At 42.7% G+C, this 17913-nt stretch overlaps 1 protein-coding gene across 1 annotated transcript in view; it reads right to left on the reverse strand.

Annotated features, from left to right (window-relative positions):
* Positions 1-214: 214 nt before the first annotated feature.
* LOC122748135 (40S ribosomal protein S11-like) overlaps positions 215-17913 on the reverse strand; it is a 31189-nt gene continuing 13490 nt past the window's right edge. The window contains exon 2 of the mRNA XM_043993836.1: positions 215-686. Coding sequence (XP_043849771.1) covers positions 215-686 — 472 coding nt within the window. The remainder of the gene's footprint in view (positions 687-17913) is intronic.

A 17913-nucleotide genomic window follows, 5' to 3' on the forward strand; every position in this document is an offset into this window, starting at 1 on the left:
TGACTTGCCCAGGGTCACACAGCTAGTAAGTGGCAAGTGTCTGAGGCCGGATTTGAACTCAGGTCCTCCTGAATCCAGGGCCAGTACTTTATCCACTGCACCACCTAGCTGCCCCTAGTTCAATAATTCTTTCTTTTTTTAATAGAGCCGAGCAGCTGGCCAGGGTTGGGGCACATGCCCCACCACCCACTACCCACCACCACTGGAGAGGGGCTCAGAACTTCTGGAACTGCATCTTGGTCCTGGCAACCTTGGTGACCTTCAGCACATTGAACCTCATGGTCTTGCTGAGGGGCCTGCACTCACCCACAGTCACAACGTCTCCAATCTGGATGTCCAGAAGCAGGGTGAAAGGTGCAAACATATTCTTGTGATGTTTCTTGAACTGGTTGTATTTGCGGATGTAACACAGGTAGTCCCGGTGGATGATGATGGTCCTCTGCATCTTCATCTTGGTCACCACAGCAGACAAGATCCTGCCTCTGATGGAGACATTGCCAGTGAAGGGACACTCCTTGTCAATGTAGGTGCCCTCAATGACCTCCTTGGGGGTATTGAAGCCCAGCCCCATTTTCTCGTAGTATCTGGGAAGCTTCTCTTTGGTGGTGTCCCCTAGCAACTCCCGCTTCTTGTTCTGGAAGATGGTTGACTGCTTCTGGTAGGAACACTTTGTCTGAATGTCCACACTTCACTCATCTCTTGCTCCTCTTCTCTAGGATGAATGAACAGATGGAAAGCTCAGTAATTCTTAAATTATCTTTCTTTGTTGCATCCAACGAGACATTTTCTTCTATTTTTTTTTATTCTTTTGACTTTGTTTTGTTTCTTGATGTCTTGTAGAGTCATTAGCTTCTACTTGCCCAATTCTAATTTTTAAAGAATTATTTTAATTCAGTGAGTTTTTGTGCTTCTTTTTCCATCTGGATAATTCTGCTTTTTAAGGAAGTTCTTTTCTTTGGTGAATTTTTGTGCCTCTTTTACCGTTAGGCCAATTCTGTTTTGTAAGGTGTTATTTTCATCAGTATTTGTGTGTGTACCTCTTTTAGCAAGCTGTTAATTATCTTTTCATAATTTTCTTGCATCACTTTCATTTCTTTCCCCAGTTTTTCCTCTACAACTTTTATTTCTTTTTTTTTTTAACTCTTCTAGGAATTCTTGTTGGGCTTGGGTCCAAATAGCATTTTTTTTTAAGTGAGGCAATTGGGGTTAAGTGACTTGCCCAGGGTCACACAGCTAGTAAGTGTTAAGTATCTGAGGCCGGATTTGAACTCAGGTACTCTTGATTCCAGGGCTGGTGCTCTATCCACTGAGCCACCTAGCTGCCCCCAAATAGCATTTTTCTTTGAGGCTTTTTTGGGTAGATTTGGAGGGGGGCAATGAAGGTTAAGTGACTTGCCCAGGGTCATACAGCTAGTAAGTATCAAGTATCTGAGGCCGAATTTGAACTCAGGTCCTCCTGAATCCAGGGCCAGTACTTTATCTACTGTGCCACCTAGCTGCCCCTTAGATTTTTTATATTGTTGTCTTCTTCTGCCTTTATATCTTTGTCTTCCCTGACACTTTTGTAGCTTTCTATGGTCAAATTATTTTTGTTGTTGTTGTTTGCTCATTTTTTCAGTCTATTTCTTGACTTTGGATTTTATGTAAAAGTTGAACTCTTATCACCTGGGGGGGTGGGAAGACACTGTCCCAAGCTAAAGGCTTTTTCATGCTTCTATTTTTGAAGCTAGTTCTAGAGGTCTTAAAGTTTTTGGTACTTCCAAGGTGGCATGATTCTGGGAGAGGTATGGTTACTGATCTCCTGGTATACACTGTGGTCTTTTCTCAGGAAGGGTCCTTCATCCACAATCCCTTGCAGCCACAAATACTAGTGGTCTCTTTGCCTTGGAACTATGACCAGTGCCCCTGTTCCCTTATGACTAAACTTAAGTGCTCCTCTCCACCTTGGAATTGCAATCTAGAACTGTGTATGAGCAATAAAGTTGCCAATCAGTGCCAGCTACACCCACTGCCAGCAAAGGATCCCCTATAATCTCTTTCTGACCAGTAGTCTGATTCCCTTGACATCTCTAGGTTGAGAGCCCCCAAAGTTGCTGTTTTTGCCACCACACATCCCCAGTGTCACAAATTTCTCTTGCTAACCAATTACGTTTTCTTAGGCCAGAAAAATGTCTCACCCTGACCTTTTGTTGGTTCTGTCACTCCAAAATTTGATTTGGGGCATTATTTTAAAGTTATTTGGAAGGGGGGCAGCTAGGTGGTGCAGTGGATAAAGCACCAGCCCTGGATTCAGGAGTACCTGAGTTCAAATCCAGCCTCAGACACTTGACACTTACTAGCTGTGTGACTCTGGGCAAGTCACTTAACCCCAATTGCCCCGCAAAAAAAAAAGAAAAAAAAAAGAAAAGAAAGTTATTTGGAAGGGAATGTTGAGAGAGTTCACCTGGGTTGTCTCAAATTTCTCATCTTGCCTCTGCCCCCTACACCACCAATTTCATTTCCAAATGTGGCATAGAACTGGTAACAGAGGAAGCTTCACCCTGCTATATCCTTGGTGAATGTCCTTTACATGCTGTGGCTAAGTAAACCTTCTTTTATTAAATACTAAATGTTTCATTCCATTCTAATTTCAAACCTGAACTACCAGATCCACCTTTGTCAGGTTTATGACATTTTGGGGCACTTCAATAATGTAAGCAACTCTAATGAGCTCATGATATGAATTCTTTAGGCCTACATAAATTCAGTATGTCATAGATAAACATATAATATATGAATATATACAGTAGTCTGTATCAATTATCCATTCAAGGAGTAATATGTGAGTTGTCCACCAGGTGTCACTATGTTCAACCTACCAACCTTCAGGGTCTCATCAGAGTCTCTCTGGCATGTGAGTGAGAGCCTGCAACACTGCCATGAGTTGTTGCAAGTAGCCCTGAGAGGCTAAACAAGTTAAAATCCCACACCGGCCATGTTTTAAATTTAGAATAGGGAATAATGTGAAATATAGTTCAAAATGATTAAATAGAAAACATATGGTTCTGACCCTACTATGCACCTGGAATTTCCCAGTCTTTGTTGAATGACCTTCTTCACTCACTAGGCTTGGGCAATCAGTGTGCAGTGGCCACATGGTTTATAAGACATAACAAAAATGAAATAAAACCTAAGTGCTCTCCTCATGAAGCCCTAATCTCAACGGTCTCCCAAATCGCTACCCATTCTTTGGTATGACCAGGGGATTTCTGAACTGTACTTGCTCATAACTTATGAAGAGGGAATATAGGAAAAGGGTATATATCTGGGGCTCAGCGCTAAGCCTCAGAACATAAACTAGAAAGACAAGATAAGTTTACGGAGAGACGTTGGTCTCTCTATCCTTGACTCAACTATATCCTGAACTTTGTAATAGCTGACAGTTTCTAGCACCTGGAACCTCTTCTTGATCCAGTCCTTATTAAGAACTTATTAGGTTCCCTGATTTCTAATTTGTCTTCCCTGAGACTTAGAGGGAACTTTCCTTTTGGTGAAACTGGGACTTCTTCATTGGTAAAGCTGTAATCTTATCTTCTATCCAAGGAGCACATTCATTCTATGTAATTTTTAGTATATTCTAATCTATATAGGGGTATGCTGGTAAATGTTTAACAACTGATTATCCAGAAACATGCAAACACACACATACATGCAATACTCTTTCAAGTTGAATTCACATTAGCATTTTCTTCATCACTTCCATAAGTGATACAATAATACGATAAATTAAGCCCTTATTTTTACCATTTGCCAATTTCTGAGATGTAAATGCTCACACTGAAAATTTAAGAACTTGCTTGTGAGCCAGATCAAGCTGGTTCCAGCACATTCCTGAATCTGTATAAGTTCTCCAATTTCTGTTTTCTGTTTTGTCAAACAAATGGATTTGGTCATTATTCATCATTTGTGGTCAGCTTTTGTATAATCGGTATTTGATAAGGAATAAAGCCTATAGGTGTAAGCTTGGGGTAACCCTCCCCCTCAAGGAATAGTGGCCAGAGAAGCAGCTTTGCTCTAAATCCATGTGCTTCTATGCCAGCGATATTTGACGGGAGCAGGGGGCTAATAGATATAATGTTAGTCTGGTACTCCACTTGGAGACAGCAAAGGGGCTTGTTTGTCCATCTTCCCCAGCTATCACACTGGCTCTAGTGTGAGGAAGGACCCAGACCAGCCAGCCTCCCATGCTCCCATGCTGGTAGCTCTGTTGTCCCCCACCCCCTTTCAGTTCTCTTTTATGTGTTATGTTAATGTTAGTTCCTGGAGGGCTAGGAAGATTTTTCTTTTTGTTTGTATCTGTAACCCCAGTACTTAGTTCACCAGACACACAAGAAAGCACTTAACAAATGCTTGTTGATTTGGTTTGTCTTTAGTTGACTGTGTTCTGATAAACACTTAGCAATTTTATCTTACCAAAAATGTAAATTGCCAAATAAAGTTGTATTTAGGAAAAACTGATTTATTCTATTTCTCACGTGTATATGCATGGTAAAATCCAGAATTCATTTCCTCTTGAATTGAATAAAGGGACAGGAAAGTTTACTGAAAGCCAAGGAGTAAGGGGACCAAAAAGGGGTTGGGAACCTTTGCTCTAGTTGGAGGGGATCAGAATTCCTTTTTGTACTAACATTAATCCAGTCAGTACTTGTATGGGGCACATCATCCCACTCATCTGGCAACCATCATCCTGCTTCAATACTTCCAAAGATCCATAACTTCATTAGCATGAGTCCAGCTTGCAACCCATCCATGACTTAGTAGACAGTTGTTCAGGACTTGCTGTGCTCCATCACCACCACCACCCCCACAATCCCCAAAATTAATTAACCCAAGGGCTAGCTTTATGGAAACTCAGGCATGTAATGGAAGAAGAATAAAGCCTCACTTTTAGATGTGCTGACTGTGTGTATCATTCCCTCCCTCCTTTCTAGAAAACCCTCTAATGTCATCTCCCATTAGAATGTAAGATCATTGAGGGGCAGCTAGGTGGTACAATGGATAAAGCACTGGCCCTGAATTCAGGAGGACCTGAGTTCAAATCCAGACTCAGACACTCGACACTTACTAGCTGTGTGACCTTGGGCAAGTCACTTAACCCTCATTGCCCTGCCAAAAAAAAAAAAAGATCATTGAAGGCAGGGATTGGTTTGTTTCCTTGCATATGTATCTCTGACACTTAGCACAGTACATAACCAAGTGCTTAATAAATACTTTATTATCTATCTACCATCTATTTATCTGAATTGATAATTAATTTATGAAATTATTTAATGGGGGCAGACATGTCTGGTTGTTTGGGTACTCACTGGAAAAATCCACTTTTGGCAGTGGGAAATAGGGCTGTAATAATACATTAATTAGGTACAGAGGGTACCAAGACAAGCTCAAAAGGGGATGGAATGGTGAAGGAAGGAAGTTCTGCTTGAGGAAGAGGATGAGGAGGGGAAGAGGCAGAGAGTATTACTCACATGACCATGGACTAGAGTTGGGGGTACTCAGCAGCACGGACCTGATGGAAATGCAAGAGGGGTAGAAATAGGGCAGAAGTTTGAGGTCTCATTTTTTATAGGTTTTTTTTTTTTTTGGTAAGGCAATTGGGGTTAAGTGACTTGACCAGGGTCACACAGCTACTAAGTGTTAAGTATCTGAGGCAGGATTTGAACTCAGGTACTCCTGAATCCAGGGCTAGTGCTTTATCCACTGTGCCACCTAGCTGCCCTTTTTATAGTTTTTTTTTAGGGGTGTAGGGACAGGCTACCTCTTATCTGTGCCACATTGGAGTTAGTTCATTAACATATCTAAATCATCTCAAAGTTGTCAATAAAACTTCAAAGTTAATGTGTCTACATCATCTCACAATTATCAACGCCATGATCTGTTGGTCTGGAAACAGTGGAGGTCTGGAATTTGCCTGGGATTTCCATGTCATAAAACCAGAAGGTCTTGACAGCAGTGCCTAGATAGCTTCTACTGATGCAGAGCATGTTACCAGGCTGTGAGTTTGGTTAATAGATGACAGAATTTGTAAATTCTGCTCCTTTGATCTTTGGGACAGTTTGTACCTGACTTCCAGGTCCCCCTTTGCAATCATACTTACTGCTATTGCCCCCTTTATATTGGCTACTTATAAACTTACTATATTGACTAGAAGGGAGGAGAGGGTCAAGGGGACCAGAGGTAGTTACAGTTTTAACATGTATTTATCTGTCTGCCTACCTGTCTATATAGAAGAAGAATTAGCCATTCCAATCCGATCAATATTTATTAAGCCTGTACTGTGTACCAGGCACAACTGAGATGGGCCTCCAAGCTCTGGAGGAAGAAAAAATGAATGAGATGCAGGAACTGACGGGCAACAGAGAGCGCAGTTTTCTGATGTCCTTGTTGCGGCAGGAGCTGTGGCTCCCCTATCAGACTGCACAGCCACACTGTGGCCTATGGCTCTTCAGGGTGCTGATCTATGGTCATTCGCAACTGGTGGAAGCCTACTCCTGTGTACCAGGCACTGTGATAAACACTAGGGCAGCTAAGTGATGCAGTAGATAGATAGAGCATTGGTCCTGAAGTTGGGAGGATCTGAGTTCAAATCTCACCTCAGACACTTAGTAGCTATGTGACCCTGGGCAAGTCACCTAACCCCAATTGCCTTATACACCCAGGGCCATCTACAGTTGCCCTGATGTATATCTAGCCACTGGACCCAGATGGCTGGTGACTTTGCACAGCCCTCCCTTACTTAAATCCAATTTAGTGCAAGGCTGACATCACCCCAATGTCATGGTCCTCTTCAAGAAGGAAGGGGAAAACAACAACAACAACAGAAACAACAACAACAACAAGCATTGGGGATACAATTGATAAAAAGAAAAAGTCTCTGCCCTTAAAGAGCTTACAATCTAATGAGGAAAGACAACACACAAAGGAGGCAGGAAAAGGAAGGGAGACCCTAAAGGGTACCCAGCACAGGGATATCATGTTCCATGGAGTTGAAACCAGGCAGAACAGCAGATGCAAAGTTGAGTGAGATAGTTGAGTTTCTGCTTCTATAAAGGAAGGCATTGGGAGGAGTTTGGTACTCTGCCCTCCAGTTGTTTAGTCAGGGGGAGAGGAGACTGAAGGAGGTGGTATCATTCAAGGCTTGAGTAAGCAGCATTGGGATGAGATTAGAAGTGGTGAGCTTAACCTGGGAAGGGTATCTTGTAACCAGTCTGAGCAGCAGACACAAAGTGGAGTGGGCTGAGAGTCCATTTTCTCCCCTCTGTAAAAGACTTTGGGAGGAAACTGTTCCGTCCTAGAGTACAGAACTAAGAACAATGGGCATAAGCTTCAGAGAGGTAGATTTGTGCTCAAAGTAAGGGGAAAAAACTTTCTGACAATGTTTTTACTGTGGAATTTGGGAGTCTGAACTTGATTTTATTGATATTGGGAAATTCCAGCATGGAAACTCTCTTCACCCATGTAGAGGGACAAAATCACAACTATGGCAGGTTGCCTAGGCCACTAAGAGGTGTGAAAATTGGAATGGCACCTCTTCTGGAGAGATACTATAGGGAAGCTCTGCCATGAGGAGAAGGCATGTGAGGATAAGGCATGTGACTTTAGTGTCCAGAAGTTGGCTGGCATCTGGAACTTTGCATCTGTAGAGCCGCCTGTTTAGTTTCTATCAATCAGGGCTGCCAACCAATTAGCTTGGAGCTGTGTGTGTGTGTGGACGGCCCTGTTTCCTGTTGGAGAGGAGGCTTCTGGGAGGAGGAAGGGGCAAGCGAGGTCTCTTTCACCCAGGACCTCATGTGGAGTGGAACAGAGATGCTGGCTCCCTTAGATAGATCTTGGCCTCTTTCTCCTCATGAAATTCTTATTTTCTTTAATAAATTCTTAAAAGTCTAAACTCTTGCTAAAGCTTCCAATTTGGGGCAACCACTCATTAGATTTTAGACATCATACCTGGAATTTTAGCCCCTTGCAGATGGCAACCTTACAGAGGTAAAGTAACTTGTTCATGGGCATGCAGCTAGTGTGTGACAAGAGTGTCTTGTCCTGAGTTCCCCATTACTTGAGATCTTCAAGGAGTTTCTATATGAGTGCTTGTCAGGATGATATAGAGAAAATTGTTTTCAGGTACAATTATACTTGACGATTTTCTAAGTCCCTTCCAAGATGATCAGGAAGACCTCAGTTCCCAATTTTGTGTGACTCTGGATAAGTCATTTAACATCTTTCAGATTCAGTTTCTTCATCTCTAAAACAGGAATAATAATAATAATAATAACAACAACAATAACAATAACACCTATCTCTTGAGATGATTGTAAGGATTGAATAATACAATATATGTAAGGAACTTTCCAAATGTTAAAGCCCTTTATGAATGATAATTATAATAGCATTTACCTAGAACCCTGAAGGGAACAGTAGCCATACTTTGGGAACCAACCATGCCAGTGCAAGTGAGGAAGGAGTTTGGGAGAGTAATTCTAGAGCCCATAACTTCAAAGTGTTTTATATCTTACATGTTATGGTGATGATGATAGCTAGCATTTATATAAGGCTGAAAGGTAGTTTTTTGTTTTGGGGGGGTTTTGCAGGGCAATGAGGGTTAAGTGACTTGCCCAGAGTCACACAGCTAGTAAATGTCAAGTGTCTGAGACCATATTTGGACTTAGGTCCTCCTGAACCCAGGGCCGGTGCTTTATCTACTGAGTCACCTAGGTGTTCCCTGCAAGGTATTTTTTTAAAGTGCTTTATGGGGCAGCTAGGTGGCACAGTGGATAAAGTTCTGGCCCTGGATTCAGGAGGACCTGAGTTCAAATCCAGCCTCAAACACTTGACATGCATTAGCTGTGTGACCCTGGGCAAGTCACTTAACCCTCATTGCCCCACCAAAAAACAAAAACAAAAACAACAAAAAAAGTGCTTTATGAATATCTCGTTATACCCTATAAGGCAAATGCTATTATTATCTCCATTTTACAACTGAGGAAAATTGAGGCAGACATTTTTTCAGTGACTTGCCCGGGGTCACATAGCTAGTAAGTGTCTAAGGTCAGATTTGAACTCAGCTCTACCTGATGCCAAACTTAGCTCTACTTAGTTGTCTAGCAACTATTACCTCAGAGGTGTGCTGGTAAAGGGTTAACAATGAGTTCTCAGGTGGGGGGTGGGGGGTGGGGGTGGGGGCAGAATGTGTGTACATGCTGTACTTTGACGTTTAAATCTTCACTATCAACAATTTCTCCATCACTTTTTAAAATCTCCACAATCAACGATACAAATAAATCAAGCCCTGGTCTGTATTGTTTGCCAATTTTTTGAGGTATAAATGTTGACAGGGAAAATTGAACAATCTGCTCTCCCAGGCTTGTTCTTCCTATGGACTCTGGCAGCATTAGGATTAATATTCCCCTTTTACTACTGAAGGAACTGGGAACTCAGCTGTGATCATTCCTTCTAAACCAGGTACATACTTTATATGTAGTATCTCATGACTTTCCCAGCAACTTGGTGAGGTAGGGTAGGTGCCTTTATTGTCCTCATTTTACAGGTAAGGAAACTGAAGCTCCCTGGCCCAGGGTCACAACAGCTAGTGAGTCTCTGAGGTGGGGCTGGAATTCAGTTCTCCTTGACTTCAAGTCCTGTACTCTACTCACTTCGATCTCCATAAGGTCACTGAGAGGGAAATAGAAAGTATACAGAATGTACAAAACAAATACAATGTGGTTTCAGAAAGGACAAGATACCTAGGGCTAGGGAAGAGGAGACCTGGTCTGGTAAATAAGAGGTCTTCAAGAATTTGAAGGGCCATCTTGGGAAAGAAGAAACGGACTGGTTTGGGTTGGCCCCTGAGGGTGGCAACAGGAGCAATGGATGCAAGTTATGGAGAGGAAGATTTCCTCCATGTAAATAGGCCCCACAGCCTCGGATTCTCGCCATAGTGAGTATTCCAGGTCTCTCCAAAGTCCTGGATGACATAGTATTTCTCTTACTAGGCTGAAAGCTCTCAGTGGATTATTCTCTTGAAGTCTCTCAGTTTTGGGCATTCCCACTTGCTCAGTAAATATTTGGCTCATGGGGCAGCTAGGTGGCACCGTGGATAAGCACTAGCCCTGGATTCAGGAGGACCTGAGTTCAAATTCAGCCTCAAACACTTGACACTTACTAGCTGTGTGACCCCAGGCAAGTCACTTAACCCTTATTGCCCTGCAAAAATAAATTAATAAAATTTTTTAAAAATTGGCTTATGACTTCAAGGACAGAGAAAAAGTAAAATATCTCTTACATTCCTACCAGCTTGAAATGCTCCAATCCTATGAACTTTGTTCCCTCTTAGTGGCTCTGGTCGAACATGGAATTTGAAAACAATTGACTAGGAGGAAGATTTGGCTTTATCTATGGGTCCCTTTTATCCCTGTTCTCCCTATCCCTACCTCTCAGACCCAGAGTTAGTAGCAAGCCCTTCTGGGGTTTTGGAACTTCTGTTTTATCTGGCTCGCCCCTACATCCTAGGCAACCCCCTTCAGTCAATATAATTCTGGGACTGAGGCAGCCCCTAGAGCTGGTTCTTAAATGTGTGTGTGTGTGTGTGTGTGTGTGTGTGTGTCCTGAAATCCCTTTTGCCTTCTGGTGAATCCCATGGACCCATTCTCAGGATCATGTTTTTAAATGCTTAAAATTTATAGAATTACAAAGGAGTCCAATTATATTGAGATAAAGATATTTTTTCATCCAAGTTCACTGAACCTCTGAAATCTATCCACGGATTCCTAGAGGGTTAATGGACCCTACGTAAAGAACTTTAGTCTGGCGGCAGCTAGGTGGTGCAGTGGGTAAAGCGCCAGCCCTGTATTCAAGAGGACCTGAGTTCAAATCTAGCCTCTGATACCTGACACTAGCTGTGTAACCCTGGGCAAGTCACTTAACCCTTATTGGCCCACAAAAAAAAATACTTGAAGAACTTTAGTCTGAGCATCTTCCACGGTAGAATGGGCAAGAGGGATAGGGAGGAGGGGGCTACGTTGTATAAAAACTAATTCAAAATGTTAGCTCAAGAGAAACACAGGCCTTTAGGGGATGATTCCGCCAGCTCTTGGCAGAACCAAGCCTACACTAAAAAGTACCTTAGGGCAGCTAGATGGCACAGTGGATAGAGCACCGGCCCTGGAGTCAGGAGTACCTGAGTTCAAATCCGGCCTCAGATACTTAACACTTACTAGCTGTGTGACCCTGGGCAAGTCACTTAACCCCAATTGCCTCACTAAAAAAAAAAAAAAAAGTACCTTAGGAATATTTAGGGAATTGTTCACATACACAGTGGCTGGGAGTTCTATTCCAGAGAGGTTTGTTTGTTTTTCCAAAGAGGCAAAGCAAAAAGTTTTTGTATACCTATAATCTCTCAAACTTCATTCTAAGGGCCATCTTCCCCTTAATCCAGCTAGCGCTCCTCAAGCAAGTTTACCTGAGTAGGACAGCTGTTTCCCAAGGATCATATAGGATCATAAATACAGTCATCCTTTGACATTTGCAGAGGTTACAGCCCAGGATCCCCATGAATGGAAAAAACTTTGAGTAACTATAAACCCCACCCCAAACCTTTATTTTCAAAAGTTCTGATCATATTTGTTTGTTTGTTTGTTTGTTTATTTTGCAGGCAATGGGGGTTAAGTGACTTGCCCAGGGTCACACAGCTAGTAAGTGTCAAGTGTCCGAAGCCTGACCTGAACTCAGGTACTCCTGAATCCAGGGCCGGTGCTTTATCCACTGCGCCATCTAGTTGCCCCCTGATCATATTTATTTAATACACAAAACAAGTAAAACACACTGCACCCATAAAAATGTTTCAGTTTTTACTGGACAGAGATAAGTATCTGGTACACTATGTTGAGTCTTCTCAGCCTTGGGCGTAGCTGCAGCAACTGCTTCAAGGATTTACTTCTACAAAAAACACAAGATAGAATGATCATGGCAAGAGAAAACCACATGACCGAGTCTGGCTGGCAGAGAGACAAAGAGGAGGTGTTCCCAAAGAGAGTGTGTAGCCTGTAGTTCTTTAGTGCACTGAAATTTTTCACAAAATTTAACTGTTTCTAATAAATTTATATGTGTACTACGTATATATATTTAAGGGGGTGGCTAGGTGGTGCACATGAGACCAGGAGTCAGGAAAACCTGAATTCAAATTGAGCCTCAGACACTTACCATCTGTGTGACCCCAGGCAAGTGACTTAGCCTTGTTTGCCTCAGTTTCCTTATCTGTAAAATGAGCTGGAGAAGGAAATGGCAAGCCACTCCAGTGTATTTGCCAAGAAAACCCCAAATGGAGTCCAGCAATGAGTGATACACAACTAAAAACAAAAATGTATATTTATTATATTAAATTATAAAATAAATTAATAACAGTATTTATGCATTACTACTTACCAATGTTTTTTGCTTTCTTTGCACACGTGTGTTCTCTGTGATTTTCCATAGTTTCCCACAAATCTTCAAAACTTCCCATTTAATTATTGATGGCCAACCAGTGAATAATAAAAAATGCTAATGTGAGGGACAGCTAGATGGCGCAGTGGATAGAGCACCGGCCCTGGAGTCAGGAGGACCTGAGTTCAAATCTGGCCTCAGACACTTAACACTTACTAGCTGTGTGACCCTGGGCAAGTCACTTAACCCCAGTTGCCTCACTAAAAAACAAAACAAAACAAAAACACTAATGTGAAACCAGCTAATGTCGAGGGCTAACTGTGTTGAGAGGGAAGGGACTTTGGAGACCATCTGATCCAATTCTGTCATGTTACAACTGAAGAAACTGAGGTCCAGAAAGTTGGAATGACTTACCCTGGATCACACAGGTAGTAAACAGCAAAGGCTCTCTGACACCCAATGCACCACTTTCTTCTAATGTACCATGGCATGGTAGATAGTGGGATGAGCTTGAAGTCAGAACCTGGATTCAAATCCACCTCTGCACTTATTAATCCACTCTCTGGTCCTCAGTTGGACTAGATAACTTCCAAGGTTTCTAGCAGCTCCAAATCTAAGACCCTTTGGTCAATGGGTGGGTCAAGTGGGATCTTGCAAAATATTTACCACCCCTTCCACTGAATCCTTTGAATAAGCTAGGGCTAAGGAAAGGTCATGTGATTTCTTTGCCATGAGGAACTCCCAGAGGAGTAAATTCTCTCTTCTGGTTCAGGTTGCAGGCACTTTCTCTGCAATTTATAATTTTAGAGAGTTGTGTGGAATACTAAGAGGTTAAATGATTGGCCAAGAGACAGTATGTGTCAGAAGGCAGAACTCAAACTCAGGTGTTCTTGGCTTTGAGGACAACTCTTTACTCACTATTCTAATCACTCCTTTTTATTCTCAATTTCTTCTCTTTCCTACTATTTCAGTGTGGCACAGTGGTGAGGACTCTGGGTTCTCAAAGTCAGTGACAGGGGAGAGTGAGTTCTGGAAGATTCTATCATGCTAGAAATTTCTGAATAAGGGCCCAGAGACAGAGAGCCTCCTCTCCAGAAAGCACTTAGTAAATGTTCATTACTGGATTCTTTGGCCTCAGGAAAGTTACATTCCAGTGAAGTGGTTGCGACATACATACAAATAGATAAGTACAAGGTAAATGGAGAAACAGAGACAGACAGAAAGAGAAAGAGAGAGTCCTAACACCTAATGGGCAGAGTAGAAATCAAGGAAGGCCTTATTGAAGAAACCATACCTGAGCCTTGAAGGAATATAGTGTGCCCTAAAAGTTTCAGTGCCATTGGAAGCTTTATTCAGAGATGGTGATTCAGAGGAGTGGAGCCTTAAGAACATTCCCCAAGATACATGAGTATGTGTCATGGCTTGTGCAAATGCCCTGAGGCTGGGAGATGTAATATCAAGCCTGTCCAGGAAGACTAATTCACAAAGGGGAGTGATGAGAGCTAAGGTTGGAATACATGCCAACATTGCTGCTCAAGGGTTAGAAGGCTTGAGGTGCTTCTCAGGGAGGTGAGTCAAGGGGCTGGTGAAGCTGGTTCCATCAGGTACCTCAGTGCAATGAAAAACTTTTGGCCATGGGTCACTCAACCATCTCTCTTACAGTTCTTGCAAACAGGCCACATAACAAGCACTGGGAAACCAAGTCAACATCTTGCTTTCTACTTTATGACTCCAAAGCAAAGGGGAGAGCAGAGGAAGGTGACCTATATTTGTCACCTGGATCCCCGAGAGGAAGTTCTGAGTTTATGTAAACTGGGTTAAGTTTTGGGAGTCTTCTCATGGATAACTCTCTTTGTCTCTTGTCCCTACCCAAGGCCTTCCTTAGAAGATAAGAGTATGATTTGAGCCTAAGTCTCTTTTATTGTTCAGTCCTTTCAGTTGTATCTGACACTGTGACCCCATTTGGGGTTTTCTTGGCAGGGATCAGAGTGGTTTGCAATTCCTTCGTCAGCTCATTTTACAGATGAGGAAAACTGAGGCAACCAGGGTTAAGTGACTTGCCCAGGGTCGCACAGCTAGTAAGTGTCTGAGCTGGATTTGAACTCAGGAAGATGAATGAATCTTCCTAATTCCAAATCCAGGGCCCTATCCACAGTTCCATCTAGTGACCCGAGGGCAAAGGTTATTTACTGTCTGTTTTGTCTTTGTGTAGAGTGGAGGTGATCCCATCTGGAGAGGGATTAGGGAAGGCTTTCAAAGGAGGTGGCACCTAAACTGGGGCCTTGAGAGAAGGAGGGACTTTTAACAGATGATGATGATGTCACAAAGTCCATTCCAGGCTTGGGGGGATTGTGTGAGCAAGGACATAGAAACTGAAGAGGGCCAAAGGCAAATCCAGCTGCGATACAGACTATGTGGAGAGTGATAAATGATAAGCCTGGAAAGGTAAATTGGAACCAGGTCAATGAAGATCGTTAAATGCCATGATCAGATTATATCATGGGATTCTGGGCAAATTATGTAACTTCTATCTGCCTCAGATTCCTTATCTGTAAAATGGGGAAAATAATATCCCCTACCTCCCAGGGTTGTTGTGAGGATCAAATATCTGTAATTTGCTTTGCAAACCTTAGAGCACTATATAAATGCAAGTGATCCTTATATAAATGTTAGATAATAGAAATTGATAAGAAATGGGGAACCATGGAAGGTTATTGAGGAGAGGAGAAGCAGTGTGATCCAAGCACAGCATGGGGAGGGAGGATTATTTTGGCAGCAGACCTTATCTCTTCTCATACCGAGCTGTTTCAGGAGTCATGGGGACAGAAACTGTGTTTCAAGGGGACAAGGGGTGAATGGGTGGGAAGGAAGTGGAGACAGCAAGTGGAAACTACTCTTTCCAGAAGACGGACAATAAAAGGTTAAAGAGAGGGAAAGGTAGCTTGAGGAAGTGGTAGGATCAAGGAAAATTATTTTTCAAGGTGGGAGTTAGGGAGTGAGTTTGTAGGCAGAGAAGAGCCTGTTAAAGAGGCAGAGAATGCAGATACAGGCAAGAGAGGGGATGATTGATGGCACAAGGTAACAGAGGAGATGGAGGGGCTATGGAATTCAGTGGTGTCTCCTATATCTTCAGGCCTAAATAGAAAACCCTGTTTAACCTTTAAAGCCCTCCATAACCTCGCTCCTTCCTACCTTTCCAGTCTTCTTACTCCTTTCAATACTCTCTTTTTTTTTTTTTTTTTTGGTTGGCAATGAGGGTTAAATGACTTACCCAGGTCACACAGCTAGAAAGTGTCAAGTGCCTGAGGTTGGATTTGAACTCAGGCCCTCCTGAATCCAGGGCCAGTGCTTTATCCACTGCACCACCTAGCTGCCTCCTCCTTTCAATACTCTCTACCCTTCATGCTCTTTGTGACAGATTGGCACTGGCTTCCTTGTCGTTCCCCCAACAACATCAATAGCTAGCATTTATATAGTGTTTAGACCATGTACCAGACACTGTACTAAATACTTTATAGTTATTATCCCATTTGATCCTCACAACAACAGTGGGAGATAGGTACTGTTATTATCCCTATTTTATAGTTGTGGAAACTGAGGCAGACGGAGGTTAAGTGACTTGCTCAGGGTTATACAGCTAGTAAGTGTCAAGTGTCTGAAGCCAAATCTGAACTCAGGTCCTCCTGAATTCAGGGCTGGTGCTTATCCACTGCATCACCTAGCTGCCCCTTTACTGGCTCTTTCAAAGTGACTTGCCCAGGGTCACACAGCTAGTGTCAAGTATCTGAGCTGGATTTGAACTGAGGTCCCCCTGACTCCAGAGCCGGTGCTCTATCCACTGTGCCATCTGGTTGCCCCTCTGAGATCCTTTCCAACCTGGAGATGGAGATTCAAGCATTCTGTTCATCAGAGACCTTTTAAATAAAATGGAATGTGGTCCACTTGGGAGGAGGTCTAGCACTTAAGCTAAGACATCGTTGCTCTCATAGTCCTGTAAAAATATTATGTATGAAAAACCACGTATTAAGCACTTACAATGTGCCAAGCACCTGGCTAAAGTGCTGGGAATAGAAATAAATATGAAAGCAAGAATGAGCCCTGCCCTCAAGGAACTTACATTCTTCTTCTTCTTCTTCTTCTTTTAGTGAGCCAGTTGGGGTTAAGTGACTTGCCCAGGGTCACACAGCTAGTAAGTGTTAAGTGTCTGAGGCCAGATTTGAACTCAGGTACTCCTGACTCCAGGGCTGGTGTTCTATCCAGTACGCCATCTAGCTGCCCCCAGGAACTTATATTCTAATAGAGCAAGTCAACACACAAAGGAGAATGAATGGAAGCTGGATTGGAGCTCTCTGGTCCAGAAAGGGAAGAAGATGGTGAAGGGGTGCTGTTCCTAATTGCTCCTTTGTATCTCCATTTTAGGCTAAGAGAAAGAGGGGTCCAGGAGACCATCTATGGCTTCATGGTCAGATATAGGTTCCTTTCCCTAACATACACTCTCACACAGACATGCCTATATGTGGCTAGAACATAATGGGACTTATTTTTAAAACAAAGGTACCAGAACTTATGAATTCAGATGAGCCTAGCTTCCATTAAAGCAGTCCCTCTTGAGCAGCTACACACTTACTCCCCAGAGATCAGCCATGCCCAGAAGTTGTGTTTTCAGTCTGACACACTACTGAGCACTTAGTGGAAGCTTAGTAACTGACCAGTTCTTAGTCTTAAAGGAAAGAGGAGGCAGTGGGTACGTTATACTCTCTGCCATGTTGGTGAAGCCACAGATCCATTCAAATATTTAAGACAAAAGAGGGTTAGAGTTACTCCTGACTTCTGCTCCTAAATCTGCCAGAAACTAGTTGAGCAGGTCTTGAGCATAATGCTTCCCCACTAGGGATAATAGCTTTCTTTGCTGTAAAATGAAGGGACTAGGAGAATGTGGTCCCTCATGTAGGGGTTCTTACTGGGTTTTTTGTGTGTGTGTGTGTGTGTTTTTTTTTTTTTGCGGGGCAATGGGGGTTAAGTGACTTGCCCAGGGTCACACAGCTGGTAAGTGTCAAGTGTCTGAGGCTGGATTTGAACTCAGGTCCTCCTGAATCCAGGGCCGGTGCTTTATCCACTGCACCACCTAGCCGCCCCCTTCTTACTGTTTTTACCAGGGATTCTTAGCTTTTTCTTGTTTCTTGGTCTCCTTTAGCAGACTTGGTGAAGTCTACATTCCCCTTCTCAGAATGTTTGCTAAATGTATAAAATAAAATACAGAGGATTACAAAGGAAACAAATTAATATTGGAAAAAAGTGATCAGTTTATATATTTTTTTTTCTAATTCACATTTTAGACTAAACACACCTTTCAGTGTGGTTCTAGGCCACTCAAGGTCACCACCTAGCTGCAACAGTGTTTTGGGGTTTTTTTAAGCCAATAAAAAAAAAAGAACATGGGGGCAGCTAGGTGGTGCAATG

This window comes from Dromiciops gliroides, chromosome 3 (assembly GCF_019393635.1).
Source record: "Dromiciops gliroides isolate mDroGli1 chromosome 3, mDroGli1.pri, whole genome shotgun sequence".
NCBI classification, from domain to species: Eukaryota; Metazoa; Chordata; class Mammalia; order Microbiotheria; family Microbiotheriidae; genus Dromiciops; species Dromiciops gliroides.